We start from the raw sequence: 21,374 nt of genomic DNA, 5'->3' as shown, positions 1-21,374 counted from the left end.
ACCAGAGTTTGACCTATATCATTAATATGTCCTGCTGCCCTATATATGCCACATCATTGCTTACATAAGAATATATATTTCAGTTCAACCAATTATATTAAGTGCACTCGGAGGAAGGCGCAGCAACTTGGTTCCCATACAGCAGCTCACAGACGCCTTGTGCTACGGACATCGCCCATTTACCCACCCAGAAAGAGCAAGGCCAACTGTGCTCTCTCAGGTCTCCGGTAACTGTCGGCAAGCTACATGAACAGGATTCGAACTAAAGAAACAAGAGAACAAACAATGAATGAAAAACTATAACAACTGATAAAACATGACAGAGAAGACAAAATTGTAAAGACTATACTAAGAACAGAACAACCGTAAACAGACATGAAGCAAACAAACCAAAATACAAAACACACAAAAGACCAGGCCCCAAACCAGATTTCCAAAAGCATCTTAGCATTAAGAACACCCATCTTAGAATCTAATTATTGTGCTAAGGATGTGGAGGTTTTGCAGAAACCCACCCCTGACCAAGATCACTAAAACAAACGGGCTTTACATACACTGAGAGAGACTGGGGACACCTGGAGAAGGTAACAAAGGGGCAGGGTAACAAACTAGACACAGGAGAGAAAGCTGAAGACAGGGCGGGACTATAACAAAACAAAGCCATGTGCTAAAAAAGAAACAAACAGGCTTGGGAAGACAGAGAACAGACAGACTAGAAAGCAGAACAGGAACAGGAAGGTCCAAGACAGGAAGATAACAAAACAGACAAGGGTTACGGTGTTAGAGTATAAGACCTCCATAAATTAAAATGTGTGCATTTTAATGCAAAAATATGCAGATGACCACAAGCTCCAGTTTTCAGCATGCACACTGTCCCTGCTGTCACTCTGACAATGCTTTGAGCGATGATATTAATCACACAGCACTTACACAATGTAATGTCCTTAGATTCGGTTATTTTTTGCCTTTTTTTCAGCAATATTTTGTATAGCTTTTTGCACAAAGAAGGCTGTTTTACAGTGTCAGCTGGGTGTTGCTGTGGGCGACACTCGTCCCTTTTGGACAAAACGCTCTTTTGTTTGGATTCTGTAGTCATGAGGTCTGGCGTGTGTGTTAGGCTGGACAGGAGCTGTATTGTCAACCACAAGTGACACTGAAATACACACACACACACACACTTATACACACATATACATGAACACACACACATATACATAAACACACCACAATGGGAGCCCTTGGCAAGTGTAATTTTTTGAAAATAAAAATCCAAACGTGTTAAGAACATTTAGCCAATGAACTCCTTTGGGTCACATGAGTTGAAGGTTTGAAAAAGAGGCGGTTTTTGTTGCTCTTCTACTGCAATATAAATATGAGCCTCGCTATGAGTCTTGCTTGCATAATGTACCATAATTTTTTGTTCTATCCATCTGCACAGGGAAGTTCTACTGTAAGCAGCACTACAGCTACAGGCTGGCGGGATTGGCTCAGAGGAAGAGGCCGGCTCCGACCCCGGCTCCTCTCCCTGTTCAGGTACTGCTACTGTTTTTGGCTTTACACCAGTGAATTCCACACCTGCCTTGCTGCACATTTATGCTAACTCACACCTGCTGCTTTAACACACTAAAGAACTCAAATAAATATAAAATGACTAGATGATTAGTTGAACCAGGTGTATTAGTGCTGGAAAACATCAAAATGTGCAGTGCAGTAGTGCTCCAGGGCCTGAGCTGGAAACCACAGGCTTATTTCACTCTTAGGTGTACTGTATGTATCATACTGAGCACCATAGCATTACATCATTTATTTAACACACTTTATGGTACAACTTTAAAATAAGGATCCTTTATAAAGGCTTTAAAAATAGTTTATAAAGGAGTTTACTAATGTTTATGAATTAAGTTGTAAATTCTTTATACTTTAACATTAATACTTACAACACATAAATAGAACGTTAAAATTAAAATTGTTTTTTATTTTACAAAAATATTGTCATTTAGAGATAAGTTCATATACATAGTTTTTAAGAGTTCAGAACCCTGTTTTTTTTATCACAGTTTTCAGGCATCTTGGCATGTTTTTCTCCACCAGTCTTACACACTGCTTTTGGATAACTTTGGGCACTCCTGGTGCAAAAAATCAAGCAGTTCAGTTTGGTTTGATGGCTTGTGATCATCCAGCTTCCATCTTGATTATATTCCAGAGATTTTCAATTTGGTAAAATCTTTGGGAAACTCTTAATTTTTAAGTGGTCTCTTATTTTTTTTTTTCAGAGCTGTAAAAGTCATGGGACATAGTTCCTTTCTTATGGCTTTTGTCATGTCAATGTTATTAACAGTTTAGTGTATTGATGCATTGATAATTTGATATTTCTGATTGTATTAATTTATTTATTGCTGTTACTACATATTAAACTGCAGCCCTAGAGGTCACAGTGTTTTATTTCACACACTTTATTTCAGTCTTGTTTATCTATTTAAATGATTATTAAAGTTTATTAAACACAAGTCATATAATGTTTAATAAATGCTTATCTTAGTTCACAATCAATTGAATTGGAGCTCATATTTTCAGTGTTAAATGTTAACTGTTAGCCTGGTGTTACTTATCTTATTTATATGCACAATCACCCATTTATATCACTGATTATATATTTAGTACAGTCAGTAAATGCTACACTTTAATCACATGTGTTTACTGAATCTACTACTAGCCTAGATCTAGCCTAACAGTGTTTTTTTTTTTGTCATTTACAAACCATTGTCAGTATAATGACAGTAAAGCTTAATTGTATTGGATTGTATAATGACTAGTGAGCAGCTGATATTAAATAAGCAAATACAGCAGTAATGTCTGTTAGTCCTGTGTTTCCTTTATTGTTTTTTCATTTATACTTTCCTAATGAGGGCAAATATTCTCTCCAGACACCCCCTGTCCCTCCTCCCACACCGCTATGTGTGGACACGGCTACTCCCCCGGATAACTGGTCCTCCAGCACTCCTCCTGACCTGGCAGCCAAGCTGGCCAAGCGGCTGTGCGGCACGCCGGAGCGCATAGAGCTGGAGAACTACAGGCCGTGCCTTCAGGAGCAGGGCAGCCCTCTGGAGGAGGTGCCGGAGGAGATGCTGGCTCAGCATAACCTCAGCCTCAGCAAAGGGAGTGAGGAGCAGTCCAGGTACCACACACACACACACACACACACACACACACACACACTCATATACACACATACATTTCAATACTAATGTTCTGATCTAGCCTAAGTGAATAGCTTTGGCCTTACAATGGTAAAAATGCTGGTTTCATCATTTTATGTATATCAGGGGTGTCCAAACTATGGCCTGCGGGCCATTTGCAGCCCGTTTCCTTTTTTGGAGCGGCCCGCGAGGTATTTTAGAAATAGTGGCCTGAAAGTTGAGATTAAGAATGTGAGATTCAAAGTTTGAACGCTAGGTGTCAGAAACGTGCCAAAGAGTCTAAAAGCGGAGAGGCTGCGCAGTTGATGCGCAGAAAAACAGGCCAAAGAGTCTAAAAGCGGAGAGGGTGCTCAGTTGTAGCGCAGAAAAACGGGCCAAAGAGTCTAAAAGCGGAGAGGGTGCGCATTTCTAGCACAGAAAAACAGGCCAAAGAGTCTAAAAGCGGAGAGGGTGCGCATTTCTAGCACAGAAAAACAGGCCAAAGTTTAATATTAAGAGACATCATGAAATGAAACATCAATTTGAAAAACCTTAGTTTACACAACACTGTCAAAGATAAAGATAGTAAGTCATGTGTAAAACAAAATGGTGTGTAAATGAAAGTAATCAGTAAAAAGTATTATTTAAAGTGGTATATTTCATTATTTGTTTTGTTACAGAGTTTGTGGCCCGTGACTTCCAATATATTTCTTCTTCTGGCCCCCAACAAAAAAAGTTTGGACACCCCTGCTCTATAGTATAACTGTAACAATCCACTCTATTCAAAAGAAAGATGATGTTTACCAGGAACTATAGATTAAAGCTGATGTCTGTAAGTTTTGGGATTTAGGGATTTTAGAGCCCTCTCTGGTGAGAATGGGTAATTGCACCGAGCATGCAGAGGAATCATTTTAAACTGGTCGTGTGTGATGTGTTCTCCTTTTAGAGTGGATGAATCCAATTCCAGGTTATGTTCAGTCAAAGAGAAAGAGAGAGAGCGCTCAGTCAGAAACTGCTGAGGAATATGTCTTCAGAGACTGTAGGAGAGTTATTATATCCAGTTGTCAGTTTTGTCAGTGTAAAAGAATGAGCTACTGAGCTCTGAGTTTCCTCTTCTGAAGTCTCCATTGCTCCACCAGCCGCTCGCGTTCAGTAAAACTGAGCCAGATCCTCTTTTATAGGCTGTACATGTGACGTAAGTACATAAAGACGGACGTGTGACGTGGGCAGATGAACTCCTGCAAAAAGCGACCCGACACCCCAGTTTTTAGAATGAATATACTATATATTAGGCTTAGCAGGGATGGTCGTTCCATCACACTGGTGCCATTAAACACAATTTTTTATTTCTTCCCCACTCAGAAATGCTTCTGCTATTAGTTTAGAAACAAAATAATACGGACTGCCACTTTAATAAATACATTTTTTAAAAAGTAGGCAGATATGTGCAACTCTCAGTCATATTAATTGAGTTTCGCATATAAAAAAAGTGTTTAATACATATGTAATGCAGGCATAACACAACATAAAACACATCTTGGCAGTTGGCGAAAAAAAATTCTTCTGATTTTGTGGGAGGGATAGAATATTGATAGCATGGCAAATAACATCCCACACATTTTTAAAATGTATCTCTAATTTTTATCCCTATTTTCTCCTCAATTTATGAGGCTAATTACCCAACCCACACTTTAGGATTCCCCCTATCACTAGTAATAAAGGTGATCTGGCATTGTACAAAATTGCACTCCACACCATGACCCCAGACTTTCTGATCTTGCTGTCAACCACAGTGTCTCCATGACAGTGCAACTGCATTTATACCATAAAAATGAAGAGAAATGGATGTAATTAAAAAAAGTTGATTATGAAGATGGTTATGAAGGCATCTAACTGCACATTTGCTTTTTGGATGCTGAGGTGGCTGCCCATCACTCTGGATGTGCTCACAGTTCTATAGCCATTTGTGTGTGTGTGTGTGTGTGTGTGTGTGTGTGGGAGAGGGGTGTTTACTATTACAGAAATGGGTTAAAGGCTGAGGCTAAATTCCATTGTACAGCTGTGCAGTGCCCTAGAGGACGGTCTAAATCTTAACAGAAAGCCTTTTCTCCACAACACACATTTCCACATGTTTTAAATCTATCTTACAAGCAGACGTGGACAGTAGTAAAACTAATTTATTTCTGTTTTGGGTAACATTTTACTTTAACTCCAGCACATTTAAAATTCAGATATCTTACTTTTTACTCACCTACAACATCTTTCAATTAGTTTGGCTTATGTGTGCATACAAATCCTATAAAATCAAATAAGTGCAAATACAGTATACAGGACACAGAGTATACTTAGTTTTAACTTGTTTTGACCTGTTGGACACATCCACCCAGTGAAGGCATAAGCTTTTTCTTTTCTCCCCAATTTACAAGCCCAATTACCCAACACGCTCATTAGGATTCCCCCTATCACTAGTGATGCCCCAACACCAGGAGGGTAAAGACACATATGAAGTCAGACTCTGCCTCTTTTCAAAATGCTGATGATGCAGCATTGCTGAGTAGCATCACAGCGCGCTCGGAGGAAAGCGCAGTGACTCGGTTCTGATACATCAGCCCACAGATGCCTTGTGCTGATCGACATCATCCTAGGAGTGATGCGGGGAGAGAGAGCGCCATCTACTGTACCCACCCAGAGAAAGCAAGGCCAATTGTGCTCTCTCGGGGCTCCGGCAGCTGATGGCAAGCTGCATGAACAGGATTCGTAGTGTAGTTACCAAGCAGTGGAAAAGCACCATTAGTATTGTGTGATCGCTGATTGGTTTTGTGCAAAAAAGTGTTGATTATAAAGGTTGTGCATTCTGTATAAGTGTTTGCATTCATATAAGACTTTCTGTTGCTTTTAGATATTAACAGTCAGGGTTCATACTGTCATGAAAAACCTGGAAAAGTAATAAAATATGAAAATAGCAATTTCCAGGCCTGGATAAGTTTTGGAAAAATAAAACTCCCAGAAGTTTTTGGAAAAGTAATGGAAATTTGGGGCTACATATCTCTGTGCTTTTTAAATCTGGTTCATTTTAGACCTACTATAATCAGTTTTAATTATAGTTTTAGTTGGTTTTTGGTTTTATTGTCCATGTCTAGACACTGATGTTTGAAGGCATGGAAAAGTCATGAAAACATAATGGAAATTTATTGGTTAAAACATGGATGAACCCTGACAGTCTGACTCGTTAATATCAACTCTCTCTCTTTCTTGCTCTCTCTCTTTTTCTCTTGCGTTCTCTCTGTTTGTCCCAGTAGCTCAGAGTCAGAGCTGGAAGATCAGGGGGAGGCGTCCTGGAGGAGGAGTAAGGAACCCCAGGCCACAACAAATGGAGTGAGGGAGTCAGACAGAAGGGCGGAACAAAAAGGGGAGGAAGAAGAGGACGATGAGAAGGAACGAGGAGAGGAAGAGGAAGAAGAGGAGGTCTCTGAGGATGAAGAGGAAGATGTGGGGAATTACGAGGAATCCAGTGATGGTAGGACAGTTCTTTAGCTGTTTTTATTTATGTATTCAGTTGTCAGGGTGAAGTTCGGGCTGAGAGTAGATTTTCTGCAGTAAAGCCAGAGTTTGGACCAAAGCCATTTTTTTTCATGTCACTAAATTCAAGTCATGCTCTTACGTCCTCTCTCTCTTTGTGTCTCTAACCTTTTTTGTATGTGTATCTGTATCTGTACATATACAGCTCTGGAAAAAAATAAGAAACCACTTCAGTTTCTGAATCAGTTTCTCTTATTTAGCTATTTACAGGTTTATGTTTGAGTAAAATGAACATTGTTTACATTTAATAAACTGCGGACAACATTTCTCCTAAATTCCAAATAAAAATATTGATATTTAGTGCAATTATTTGCAGAAAATGAGAAATGGCTAAAATAAAAAAAGATGCAGAGCTTTCAGACCTCAAATAATGCAAAGAAAACAAGTTCAAATTTATAAAGATTTAAGAGTTCAGAAATCAATATTTGGTGGAATAACCCTGCTGGTTTTTAATCACAGTTTTCATGCATCTTGGCATGTTCTCCTCCACCAGTCTTACACACTGCTTTTGGGATAACTTTATGTCACTCCTGGTGCAAAAAATCAAGCAGTAGTTCCTCTTGATTATATTCCAGAGGTTTTTATTAATTATTAAGCGGTCTCTTATTTTTATCACAGCTGTATGTGTGGCATTTATATGCACTTCCACATGTTTGTTCAGGTTTGTGTTTACTTATGTGTGTCCTAATAGTAATGTGGGTGTATGTCTGGATGGTTGTTAATCATACGTGTGTGTTTGTATGTGTTTGTGTATGAGTGTGTACTCATATGTGTGTGCTTATGTGTGATTAGAGGGCGAATATAGCCCTTGGGAAAGGGAGCGGCTTTCGGGGGTGTGGCTAGAAGAAGAAGATGCAGGTGTAATCAAAGGTAGCACCGCCCCTATGGCCTGGATGGATAACCCACATTTTTTTTCTGTTGCATTTATTTTTAATAATTTATTTTATTTCGTGAAGCAACAATTTTTGTTTGTGATCTCATGCATGATCAGCGGAATAAGACGGGCCTTATTTGGCGATGCAGTATTTGTTTTCCGCTCTTCACAAGTTCTCATCCAGCTGCATGTTATTCATTTCACTTAACTAGCTTAGCACAGTTTAACATAATTCATGATTGAGAAAATAATTTACAATAATTCACTGTTAAATGGATAAAAAAGGGTGAGAGCATGATGGAAATGTTCTGGTTGATGCTGATACTGATTTTAGGGGACTAACAATCAGTTCCAAAAAGAGACAATGTCTAATTATATTTTATATTTTAAAACATATATTTATATATTTAATACTTTTAGTTAAACAGTACCAACAGGATGTTTTGTATACCTGTTTATGTTACCAAACTCTCAAATGTACTCTTATTGCTCCATGCAAATCATCACAGAAATACGCACTAGCAGACAGAGAACCTTTTTCCTGTATTTTACTTTCTTGCTCCTGCCTGACCAATAAGGACATTTTGCATCTTTGGAAGGTCATTGTGATGCCAGGTTCCAAAAAGTGGGTCAGGTATTATCAAGTATATTTTAATAGAACAAATTACTAGTAACTAAAATGACTTTAAAATATATAAATTAATAGTATACAGCTCTAGAAAAACATTAGAGACCACTTAAAAATTATTAGTTTCTTTGATTACCAAATTGAAAACCTCTGGAATATAATCAAGAGGAAGATAGATGATCACAAGCCATCAAACCAAGCTGAACTTTGTTTTTGAATTTTTGCACCAGGAGTAAAGGCATAAAGTTATTCAAAAGCAGTGTGTAAGACTGGTGGAGGAGAACATGCCAAGATGCATGAAAACTGTAACTACAAAAAAGGGTTATTCCACCAAATATTGATTTCTAAACTCTTAAAAACTAATTAAAAAACTGAAGTGGTCTCTTAAGTGGTCTTTCCAGAGTTGTGTGTGTTTTTTTTTTTTTTTTTTTTTTTTTTTTTTTTTTTTTTTAGCAGAGCACAGTTTAATTCCACAGTGAAAAGACAGTGCTCTCAGTTGTGCCGAATCTATGAAAATACACTGAAAATAGACAGTTTAATAATAGTGCGCCTTTTAGTCCAAATAATACGGTACAATAAAATTCCCTTTTATCTTCCATTTTTGCTCACTGCTTTTACCTGCTTACATACTTGCTTCTTTCCTTTTGCTTCTCTTGGCTGTATTGTGTTTTGGACCCTCATGCTTCTTCAATCTCTTCCATCCAATTATAAATGATTCTGTCACTAGATTGTTTTTACACCAATGTAACTTTCTCCACACTTCTCTTTTCCCGTTTTCCAGAGTCTTCTGATGAGCATCCTGATGAGCCTGAAGTGAAACCCTGCTCAGACAGAAGGGGTAAAAATAGCTGTGAATTACAGATTGAACAAATTGAGCACTGCGTGCCCCATAAAGACTGTTCTTCTCCATCTGAATACCTGCATGCAGATGTCGGCGTGTACACGTATACACCCACGTCTGACCTGCCTGTGACTCCAGAGGACTCGCTATCCAAGAGGACGGAGGTAATCGAGGAATTCTGGATGAAGAGCGCTGAGATCAGGAAGAGTCTGGGGCTGACGCCGATGTCTCGGGATCTGACGAGTACGGATGGCTCTTCTACCCACAGTTCCAGCACTGGAGACACTTTTTACACCTCGAATATACACACACCATCCCTTTACACAACCGCCTCCGACTCCCCCTCACACACCCCTCACAAATATAACTCAAGCAATTGCACACGCAGCACCCAGACGCCTTCATCTACAGACTTTGAAAGTAGTGCACACATGCATTCCTCGTCCGGCACGCCCGGGTCTAGCCGCTCTGGTACTTCAGTAGCAGGTGAGCCGGGGACGGGGCCGGAGCAGGTGATAGCTCGCTGTTCCATGGTCCACAGACTTAACATCACTCTCGAGGGTCACGTGATGGAGGACAGAGTGGCCTCGGCATCTAACCACGTCTCCAGGATCATTGGGAACAATCACAGAGACTTAGCACCAGAATCAGGCCTTTTGACTCCTCCCTGCAGTCCACCTGTAGCCAGATGCTACAGGCTAGCAGCAGAGCCAGCAGTAGAGAGAGAGATTTTGTTAAATTCTGGGATCTCACATCCAAGCATGCTTCAGAAGGACAGACTCAAAAAAAAAGGCATGGTCAGTGTTCAGAGACTCCCTCCAGACGAGGTGGAGGTTTTATGTGCAGATGAGGCTCACCCCTATGCTAATGCTACACCTGTTGATGCTACAAATCAGCTGCCATCGAGGTCTAGCCTCATGGATCAACACAAGACGTCCAGCTTTCCTAACATATCCTCTGCCCCTGCCCCCGAGCATGCTGGGAAGGACAAGAGGGAGGGCAGGAGGACGCTAACAGAAGGCCCCCTGCAGGTGGGTGGAGCTGAGGTGTGGCTGCGAAGGCCAGAAGCAGGGAAGTCAGGTGCAGAGGAGAAGGAGAAGAAGCGCTCTTCACTGTTTTCTCCACGCAAGAGCAGAAAAGGCGGAGATACTCAGCAGGAAACCACCAAACACAAGTCTCTGTGGAAGAGCGTCTTCTCTGGCTACAAAAAAGAGAAGAAGCGGAAGGAGGCAGCAGCACTGGCTGCCACTTTACCATCCGGTGCAGACCAAGAGAGCAGAAGGAGAATGGCCAGCCTCGGCAGAACTACAGGTGAACGAGCACTTCTTTTATATGTGTGACTGTCATTGCTAAGACCCCATCCTCTTTTAGGTCACTTAAATACACAGCTCTAGAAAAAAAAATTAAGAGACCACTTTAGTTTCCGAATTTTCTGAAGTTTCTCTGATTTTGCTATTTATAGGTTTAGGTTTGAGTAAAATGAACATGGATGTTTTATTTTTAAAACTACAGAAAACATTTCTCCCAAATTCCAACAAAAGAAATATTGTAATTAAGAGCATTTATTTGCAGAAAATGAGAAATGGCTGAAATAATAGAAAAGTTGCAAAGCTTTCAGACCTCAAATAATGCAAAGAAAACAAATTCAGAAATCAATATTTGGTAGAATAACCCTGTTTTTTATACACAGTTTTTATGCATCTTGGCATCATGTTCTCCTCCACCAGTCTTACACACTGCTTTTGGATACCTTTATGCCACTCCTGGTGCAAAAATCCAAGCAGTTCAGGCACAAACACAGATCTGCTAGTGGTGGTTAATGTTATATTTTTAGGCCAAATCCCATTTCTCTTTTGTACCCCTATACTACCCCATATTTTCAAGTGTACCCCTTCCCATTGGAAGTTACTAGGGGAAGGGATGAAATCCTCCCCCTAAGAATTGAAATGAGGCTTTAAGCACACTGGTAGTTAATATAGTATAAGACCTTTGTTTAGCTCCATGAGCAGAATGTTTTTCTTTATTTTTTATATCATGTTCTGCATTTTAGAATCATAGTGATCATGATTTATACAGTGTATAGTTTATGAATCATATCATTCATAAGAGTCTGTTAACTTGAGCAGTTGTGAAAAGGCTCCCTGGTTTTTTTTTTAGATTTGTGCTTTAAGAAGACTTTAAGCCTCTCTGAAGACTCTGACCTGTCCTGCAACGCTGTGATGGAGAGATCCCCGCTCAGAACTCAGGTAAAAACATTTCTCTTTCTCCTATTATCACCTTTTTGCTTGCTTACCTCCCCCCATACCCTGCACTGCTACAATACTGCAAACCTTCTCTCCAGTCTTTCTCTACCTCTCTCTCTTTCACATAAGCAAAAAGGGGAAAAGTCTGTGTCGCCTGCGTGCGCATTTGTGTTCACTCTTGGGCCACTTTCCGGGAGATTTTATCTGACTTACGAGCATCAGAGAGCCGTTATTGATATGCGGTAGACTCCCGCAACTTCCAGGAGACTTGGGATGTCTGTTGTTATGAAGAAAATGGTCACAAAACACAAAACATTGAAACTACATATAAAACTATGGTAATATATTGGTCATCATAATGTTTAAGGAAAATGCTAAAAATGTGGGTTTCTTTGGTGGCTTGAACCACCATTTCTACTTATAGCTTGCTGTTTGGAGTGTTCCTCTGAAGAATCTGCATTTGAATAGCAGATTTTTTAACCTATCCCTTCAGCCTAACAGGAATCAGGACATCCTACCCCTGAGTAGGTGTGCCAAGCAGTATAATGAAATTGGGCCTTGATGTTAAGAAAAAAAGAATGGAAAAGCTGTTAAAACAAAGAAAAAATATTTTTATGTATTTGATAATATGTACATTTTTTTCTGTACCTTTGTCTTAAGGAGGATTTTGGGACAGTTCTTCATTTAATGCAATAAGAGTTTGTGCTTTTACCAATGTAACCAAGAGAACTGAAACTTGTCTTCTCTTGACGTCTCTCGTGTTCTTCACAACAGCTTGCCCTGTGTTCTTTTGTGGTTAGTAGGGTAGTGAAATTGTTGTTCTTTTACTGGGAGCTCAATTGCCATGTGGGCATATTTTCAGCTGAGTCAAGAGTTGTCTGACATCATCAGGGCAGATGTTCAGAAAGAAACTATCAAAGAAGAGGAGGAAGGTGTGGAGGAGCATCAGGAGGTATAATATTACACAATGTACTTGTAGACCTTGGTGTGAATTCTAGTGTTTTTAGAAGGACATGCTAAACGTTTTTAGCTTAGTAGGTTGTTTTGTGCTGTGTTTGTGGCTCTAGGGCTACGTTCACATTACCAGACAGAAGTGACTCAACTCTGATTTTTTTGGGTTTTTTTTGCTTAATGTGGATCAGATCTGATTTGTTCATGGCTGTGTGAACGTGCTAAATCTGATTTTTTTCAATCAGACTTGAGTCACTTTCAAACGTTGTCCTTAATTAGATACATATCCGATCTATGGACATGCAACATGAATGTAAACGCTCAAATCATGCGTCTTTTTTCACTTTTACGCATTAGCATTAGCGCTACGTGCTTCTCTCTCGTATCCACACTGCATCTCGTGGTGCAGCTGTGCAGCTATAGCTGCAAAAACAGCAAAAGCAAACCGCCTGGCCTTTTTTCACCTCCTCGACCTGATCATGAACTTCAGACTAGCTGTTTACTCTCCACTCCAGCAAAAGATGCTCCACATATGAGCTGCTAACAAACAAATCCATTTCCCTTTATAAAACTACGAGTTGTCTTTTAAATATGAGTCTTTTTGCTGTTGGTGAAGAAGGTGATGTTTATACTTGTATCAATGTGCAGCTTGTAAGGCATTTCAGCGACAGATTTGTTCACATTACAAACAGATACAGATCACTTACATTTGTGAATGTGAACCGTCTAATCCAGGGGTGTCCAAACTTTTTTTGTTGGGGGCCAGAAGGAGAAATATATTTGAAGTCACGGGCCACACTCCATAATAAACAAATAATGAAATATACCACTTTAAATAATACTTTTTTCCTGATTATTTCATTTACACACCATTTTACTTGACTTACTTTCTTTATCTTTGACAGTGTTGTGTGAACTATGATTTGTCAAATTAATGTTTAATTTCATGATGTCTCTTAATATTAAACTCCTTATTTACGGCAACTTTTAGACTCTTTGGCCCGTTTTTCTGCGCTAGAAATGCGCACCCTCTCCGCTTTTAGACTCTTTGGCCGTTTTTTCTGCGCCAGAAATGCGCACCCTCTCTGCTTTTAGACCCTTTGCCCGGTTTTACTGCGCTAGAAATGCGCTCTCTCTCCGCTTTTAGACTCTTTTGCCCCGTTTTTCTGCGCTAGAAATGCGCTCCCTCTCCGCTTTTAGACTCTTTTGCCCCGTTTTTCTGTGCTAGAAATGCGCACCCTCTCCGCTTTTAGACCCTTTGGCCGGTTTTCCTGAGCTAGAAATGCGCACTCTCTCCACCCCTGCTCTAATAAGAGCAAAAATCTGATTCGAGCTATGTGGCTTGTAATGTGAACGTAGCCACAGATGTTCCTAGATGTGTGGTTGTTGCAGGTGCTCGTAGTTTGTGGCCTAATTTATAGGGAGTGTCAGCAGTTTTCTTTATTTCTTACCTGAATGATTAATTTACAGTAGATTCCAACTTTTCTCTCCTAAGTCTCTTTACGTGCCTCACGCTCTGGCATTCAGGAGAACATACGCTGTTAAGGTAGTCCTGACATTTCCTATTCGCACAGCCTACTCACATTTATCTCCCACTGATCAAGAAGATAGATTCAGCCCGTATCTTGGCTCTATTGTTCAATAGAAACGCAGAATGAAGTCGCAACAGCCGGCCAAGGTGGGGATCCGAGAGTCATCATGCCCGACTGAGGTGGTGGGGGTGTGGGTGGTGTTCCCGGACCCCTCCAGTATAAGTCTGTCTTCCACGCTCTTTCAGAAAACAGGAGCAGAGGAGGAGCTGGACGCCAAGCTGACCCGCAGAGTGCAGCGAGCCGCCCGCAGACAGGCCAAACAGGAGGAGCTGAGGAGACTGCACCGCGCTCAGGTCTGTGTGAAGGTTTAGAAATGCTCATATAATAATAAAAAGTCAGAAAGGTGTCAGAAGTCTTCACATTCATCATTACACTGTAGGTAGAAGAATACTGTAGATACTAGGATTTAAAAAATACTTTTGTAGAAGTTGGTAGTTGAAACAAATCCTTTTTTTTACCCCTTTCTCTGCAGTAAAAAAGGTTATTATTTTTAGTTATATATATTAGGGCTTTGAAATCTCGTACAGGACACTTGAAGAAGCTGCCTGTTTTCTCTGTACACCACTTAATAATTACAGATCAGTAACAGAAATCAACCCATATTCTGCAGGTTTGAAAAAGACATAAAAACTAGACAAACATAAAAATAGAAAGGTGTGCAGGACACTAAATGTTTGATTTGTATTCAGCAAAACACTGATAAAATGATTTTGAAATTAAGTTTAGGAAAGTGCCAATTTATGATTTGATGAAGCTGCAGATTTACTTAATTTAAAAAAAATAATATATTTTTATTACAATTTAAATTAGATTTTGTAGCAAACAGGATTTTTATTATCAAACATGAAAGCTTTTTATGTGCTTGAATAGAAATCTTCAAGATTTAGGTGTATAATATCAGGCAGAAAATTGACAAAAATGCTGGCCTGTTAAAGAGTTAATCTCATGGCTGGACAGGACTCAGACACTCACTGATGCAAATAAAACGTGACTTTATTAAATAAAGGGACAAAATGAGTCCCTTTTATAGGCCAAGAGACCTAGTACTCTGGTGACCGACTTCCTGGTAGAAGCATGTGATTTTTCATGGGATCATGAGTGAGTGTAGTTTCAGTGCCAGGCGTGACAGTTAAAGTATCAACTCAAGCTTTTTACTCTTTAAGTAAAAGTAAAAATATTAAAAAAAAAAAAAAAAAAACTACTTAATGTATAAAAGTAAAAGTTATGTAAGTAAATAAAGCCATTAAGAACAAAAGCTTAGGCCACGCCCACAGAGTCTGTTAGTGCTCTAAATCTGTTCCTCAAACACATTTTTCTAAAAATGTTCTCGATAATGACTATAATGTTATATAAAAAAAGTTTATGTTGATAAATGATTTGTAATGCACTAGGCTGCTAACTGTTACAACTGTATATATGCCCATATATAAAAATTAGTATATTTCAGTGGCTACAATGCAAATATATTAAAGGTAAAGCTTAGTTGGACTGGAGTTTGTCTGGAGTTCTCTTAAGTCTCTGCACGAATCATCTTCATTCTAGGCTTCATACATCTGCTATGTTCTTGCTGCAGTGTGGCGTGACTAATTACTTATTACATTATTTTTACTATATTTACTATATAGCAATATTTCTTGCTAATTACATTCACTTTTTCTCTTATGACTGTGTGTTTGGGTGTGTTTATCTGCGTGCCACAGATAATCCAGCGCCAGCTAGAGCAGGTAGAAGTGAAACAGAGGCAGCTGGAGGAAAAGGGGATTGCTGTGGAGAAAGCGCTCAGAGGAGAAGCAGGTAGCTGATAAGATCATTTCACAAGCAGCACTGAGGCAAAATTGGTGCATCTGATATGTTTTCTTATGTTTATTGGTTATTATGTTAATTGAGTAAGATGTGATTCATCAGACTCATCAAAACAATACATTATCATCTTTTTATTTCAGTGTTTCTGATTTTTTTATGATTTTGTTTCATCATTTGCTGAAACACTGGCCCAGAGCTGTGAGTGTGTGTGTGTGCGTATGTGTGTGTGTGTGTGTGTGTGAGAGAGAGAGAGAGAGAGAGAGAGAGAGAGAGAGAGAGAGAGAGAGAGAACATAGATGGTTGTGTTCTGATAAGTGTGTCCTTGTTATAGACTACTGGGAAGACTCTAGTATCTCCGATCTTCTGGATGTACACCTGGGTGGTATGTAGATTAACAGGCTAAAGAGCTCTTCAGGCTAATAGCGCTAACAAGCCAACCTCTGTGTTTCCTTTTACAGAGAAACATGTTTTCAGGCAGAAAGATGGGCTTATTAACTAACTTCCCTGCTAAATGCTAGAACCCTGCCGATGATAGCAGCTTCATTTTAGCATGATCTTACCCTTTAACATCAGAGAGCTTTAACCTAAAAATGGCTAGTATTGCTAACAGCAAATAATCAAAGCTTAATAGGATATATTTTCTGAATGCAATCTGGTCCTTCCATTTACTGACATTATTGTATTTATCCTTTAGCTTTGCGGATATTAGCATTCTTAGCTGCCAGTTTGCTTGTGTCTGTCCTATACAGCTCTGAAAAAAATTAAGAGACCACTGTAGTTTATGAATCAGTTTCTCTGATTTTGCTATTTATAGGTTTATGTTTGAGTAAAATGAACATTGTTGTTTTTTTCTATAAACTACAGACAATATTTCTTTAAAATTCCATATAAAAATATTGTTATTTAGAGCATTAATTTGCAGGAAATGAGAAATGGCTGAAATAACAAAAAAGGCTGCAGAGGTTTCAGTTAAAGTTTTAAGAGTTCAGAAATCAATATTTGGTGGCATAATCCTGTTTTTTAATTACAATTTGCATGCATCTTAGCATGTTATCCTCCACCAGTCTTACACACTGCTTTTGGATAACTTTATGTCCGCACTCCTGGTGCAAAAATTCAAGCAGTTCAGCTTGATTTGATGGCTTGTGATCATCCATTATCCTCTTGATTATATTCCAGAGGATTTCAATTTGCTAAAATCAAAGAAACTCATACTTTTTAAGTGGTTTCTTATTTTTTTCCAGAGCTATATGTGTGTATGTATACGTGGTTGTGAATGTGTGTGTGTGTGTGAAGAGTGACAGTGATGGGGAGAACTAACTATCACTGACATTCATTAGGATTTTTCCCCACAATATTTTCCACTATTAAGGAATGTACAGTAAAATACTATAGTTTGACACCAAGACACCAAGTGCTAAAATGCATACTTGCCATATTTATCTTTGGAACTTCTTTCCCATCACACTACCCCTCCAGCAAGCACACGCAAAACAGAGGAAAAGTGGTACTATATGTGTACTAAAGTGGATTTAGCAGCGACACTGTTGGGGTCGGTCCATGGGTGGATATGTACAGTATGCCCATCCAGTGACCACCTGCATCCTCTGCGGTTCAGTCACAGCCATGGCAGTTTCTCAGCATCTCCCACTCTTTTTCCCATCTCACTTTCATCCTCATTCTTTGACTCCACCCTTTTTCTCTTCTCAGTGCTCCCAACTGTGTACCTGAATCCGTCCTCCTGTCTTTTTTTATCCCTGTCTGTCTCTTTCTCTTTCTCTCTCTTTCTGTCTTCCTGGGGTGCTAGTTGAACCCTTTCTTGGTTCCCCTCATAGAAGACCCGTCTCCCTCTGTCCTTGTTGCTCCTCAGAAGGTAACTGGTCCACCCCCTTCATCTTTCTTGTACAGGTGCCATCTGCAGCACTTACATCATTTCTATTTCTGTTAAAGGAGCCATACTAAACAACCTTGGATATATATACATATATAGCAACTCGTTTTCTAAACAACGCTCTCCTCTTCTTCCCTTTCTCCTTGTTGCGCACAGCTAGAGCCAAAGGCACAGAGCACGACCACTCGTTTTACGTCTGTACAGTCTTTTTCCTTTATGTAGTGCACGAGCCTCCTCTCCACCAGCTAAGTGCGTCTTTCTCTCTTCCTCTATTTACATCTTTCCTTTTATCTCTCTCCCTCATTCTACTGCATGGGAATGGCAGAACTGCATGGGCTGTATGTGTTCCTGGCATTAGCCCAACATTATTGAGGATGTCTGTCAATTAAGTACAATATATAGCTCTGGAAAAAAAATGTTAAGAGACCACTTAAGTTTCTGAATCAGTTTCTCTGATTTTGCTATGTATATATATATATATATATATATATATGTTTGAGTAAAATGAACAGTGTTGTTTTATTCTATAAATTACGGATAGCATTCCAAATAAAAATATTGTCATTTAGAGCATTTATTTGCAGAAAATGAAAAATGCCTGAGATAACAGAAAAGACATAATGCAATAATAGAAAGAAGAAAAGAAGAAAAAGTTCATATTTATAAATATTAGGTTCAGAAATTAATATTTGGTGAAATAACCCTGGTTTTAATCACAGTTTTCATGCATCTTGGCATGTTCTCCTCCACCAGTCTTACACACTGCTTTTGGATAACTTTATCTTTACTCCTGCTGCAAAAATTCAAAGAGTTCAGCTTGGTTTGATGGCTTGTGATCATCCATCTTACTCTTAATTATATTCCTGAGAAACTCATCATTTTGAAGTGGTCTCTTATTTGTTTCCAAAGCTGTATGTGTGGTTAAACTTGTGTATGTGGTGTAGTGATGTGTGTTGGTGCGTAGTGTACATATATAGAACTCAGCCCATCTCTGTGCATGCTTTTCAATATTTTTATTCTCATTCTCTGCTTGCTTAGTCCACTTCCTCCCCATTCACTCTGTCTTCGTATCTGAACTCTGGTCCTGTATGCCCCCACATTAGGAATGGGGAAGAAGGATGACCCCAGTCTGATGCAGCAGTGGTTTAAACTGGTCCAGGAGAAGAACGCTCTAGTGCGCTATGAGTCTGAGCTCATGATTTTGTGAGTGTTTTTTTTTTTGTTGTTTAGTTCATCTTTTTTTTACATTTATTTAATGATAATAATGCTCATTTTAAAGGTTTTACTTAACTAAATAAATAAACTAAATAGATATGCATTTTTATTTAAAGGCTATTACATTTAATACTAGTATTAAGACATCTATTTTCCTTTAAACCCCACTTTACCCTTAACTCCTCAACTCTTTACAAAAGTAATGGATGCAGCTGTTCCATTGCTCCACTGTTCCACTAAGATATAGCCCAATGTTAAGCTGAGCTAAAGTTGCTGTTGTTATTTTATATATATATATATATATATATATATATATATATATACACTGGTCACATGTGATTGACCTGTGATTGTCTGTGTGGTCTGTGTGCAGTGCAAGAGAGCTGGAACTGGAGGACAGGCAGAGTCGGCTGCAGCAGGAGCTGAGGGAGCGAATGGCAGTGGATGGTAAGTGTTCACACAGATTTATCTGTCTGTGCGTCTGTCTGTCTGTCTATCTATCTAAATTTGAAATAATGCACATTAACATTTCTTAAAGCTTTATCCCCGTTGTGCACAAATCCAGTTTGGAGACCCAATACGTAAAAATAAAAAAATATTGTTTCTTTACATTAAAATGAACGGATCAGTTTTAGCATTTACACACTCTTTCCTGTCTTTTAGACCACCTGAAGGGGGAGGATGAGCTGGAGGAGGAGAAACGTATCCTGGGAGAGATGCTGGATGTTGTAGAACAGAGGGATGCTCTAGTAGCTCTTCTGGAGGAGCAGAGAGTGAGGGAGAGGGAGGAGGACAGTGACCTGGAGGCAGTCATGCTGTCCAAGGGCTTCAACATGCACTGGGCCTAACACACACACACACACACACACACAGATCTGCCTGTTTGAAAGAGGGATGCACAGTTCTTTGAAGAAAGGATTATAAAGAAAGGGCTTTCCTTAACTTTCAGAATACCTGCATCTACATTGTTCTGCTTTGGACCATACTACTTATATATATAAATAAATGTATTATAATAATAAAGTATTGTAGATTGTCTGAGGCTTTAGCAATTGCACAAAGTAAATATTGTATCTATATTCAGAGAGAGACTCTCGATAAGCTGAAGGGCCAAATAAAACTCATGTAGAAACTAAATGGAAATGCCTTGCTGCCAAATAGTGTTCTGCTAACTAAGCTATGTTACTATGCATATGTATATCTTACATTTTTGCTTATTTTTATGATTTTTTTTAAACACAGAAGAGCAATGCAGCCGTATTTGAACCCTACTGACCGATTCTGTTTTTGTTATGTTTTTGAGAGAGAATAATGCAGACAGGAATAAAGCCATTGTGAATGTGCAGGGTGTGGGATTAGATTGTAAAATCTAATGCTTAATCCTGCTGCTTTGAACTGTGCTTGGAGGGTTTAAAGTGAAACTGATCCACAGTAAACACTAATACGATGCCCTCCAGAAGTATTATAGCTATAAAACTAGCAGAAATAACAAACATATATTGCTTTTTTTATTTATTGACTTTTTCTTTGCTCTAAAAATGTGAAAGAAATTTAACCTGAGTGACGTAAAATTATTCAAAGAAAATAATCTATATGTATATAAAAAATAAAACATTTTTCTCAAAAACAAGTGTGACGCTTATTTGACACCCACTCTCCACATACATGTACACTCTATATTACTTTAGTACTGCAGAAGGGGCTGCATCTGAAATACATGCACTTTATTGTGAATAATGTTATGTATTATTAAATGTAATCTTAAAGAATAATGAAAATACTTGGCCGTGCCCATTGAATATTTGCAATATCTGGAATCTTGCTAAATAAGATAAATGGCTAATTAGCTGCTTATAAGATTGCGTCTCATTGTGAGGATTTTACTGAATTGATTTGAAACAAAAGCAGATTGTATACATTGTTTTTGGTTTAATTCTAGTTTAAGGAGCTTGTGTCATGTGTGATGCTAATTAGGGGAATTAACAGGACTGCAGTGTAGTTGAATAAACACCAGGGGGCGGTTGCTGGTGTGTAGAGCCTGTGACTTTGGATGGGCATTGCTCTCAGCCCTTATTATTATTGAAAAAAAAAAAAATTAACCTGTATGAACACAGTACAGGCTATAGGAATAGAATACAAACAATATATATAATGTAAGTAAAGTTGAACAAACCAATTAAAGTTGAATCAACGTTGATTCAACTTTAATTGGTTTGTTCAACTTTACTTACATTATATATATATTGTTTGTATTCTATTCCTATAGCCTGTACTGTGTTCATACAGGTTAAATTTTTTTTTCAATAATAATAAGGGCTGAGAGCAATGCCCAAAATTTAACCTTACCCAGATGAACAATTGTTGATCTCAGATGTCAGAATTGATTTACTTGAGCACATTAATTTTACGTTGATTCAACTTTAATTGGTTTGTTCAACTTTACTTACATTATATATATTGTTTGTATTCTATTCCTATAGCCTGTACTGTGTTCATACAGGTTATTTTTTTTTTTTCAATAATAATAATAATAATAATAATAATAATAATAATAATAACAATAACAATAATAACAACATTA

The 21,374-nt window shown here is 38.6% G+C and overlaps 1 protein-coding gene across 13 annotated transcripts in view; it reads left to right on the top strand.

Moving 5' to 3' along the window:
• mical3b (microtubule associated monooxygenase, calponin and LIM domain containing 3b) overlaps positions 1–20,413 on the top strand; it is a 48,774-nt gene extending 28,361 nt beyond the window's left edge. For 2 of the 13 annotated variants that reach the window (XM_049473245.1, XM_049473249.1), the window contains 16 exons: positions 1,439–1,533; positions 2,925–3,175; positions 6,473–6,693; positions 7,548–7,625; positions 9,039–10,409; positions 11,256–11,344; positions 12,204–12,293; positions 13,788–13,838; positions 13,938–13,970; positions 14,070–14,177; positions 15,585–15,678; positions 17,495–17,560; positions 17,735–17,827; positions 18,682–18,781; positions 19,167–19,240; positions 19,457–20,413. In XM_049473245.1, the coding sequence (XP_049329202.1) occupies positions 1,439–1,533; positions 2,925–3,175; positions 6,473–6,693; positions 7,548–7,625; positions 9,039–10,409; positions 11,256–11,344; positions 12,204–12,293; positions 13,788–13,838; positions 13,938–13,970; positions 14,070–14,177; positions 15,585–15,678; positions 17,495–17,560; positions 17,735–17,827; positions 18,682–18,781; positions 19,167–19,240; positions 19,457–19,641 (2,999 nt within the window). In that variant the 3' untranslated portion in view covers positions 19,642–20,413. Of the gene's footprint in view, positions 1–1,438; positions 1,534–2,924; positions 3,176–6,472; positions 6,694–7,547; positions 7,626–9,038; positions 10,410–11,255; positions 11,345–12,203; positions 12,294–13,787; positions 13,839–13,937; positions 14,178–15,584; positions 15,679–16,018; positions 16,070–17,494; positions 17,561–17,734; positions 17,828–18,681; positions 18,782–19,166; positions 19,241–19,456 lie in introns of all 13 variants that reach the window. The other 11 variants (XM_049473253.1, XM_049473251.1, XM_049473246.1 and 8 more) reach the window with 10 other exon arrangements.
• Positions 20,414–21,374: the final 961 nt, after the last annotated feature.

The sequence above is a fragment of the Astyanax mexicanus genome, chromosome 2, assembly GCF_023375975.1.
Source record: "Astyanax mexicanus isolate ESR-SI-001 chromosome 2, AstMex3_surface, whole genome shotgun sequence".
Lineage (NCBI taxonomy): Eukaryota > Metazoa > Chordata > Actinopteri > Characiformes > Acestrorhamphidae > Astyanax > Astyanax mexicanus.
This window is presented reverse-complemented; position numbering and strand designations above follow the sequence as displayed.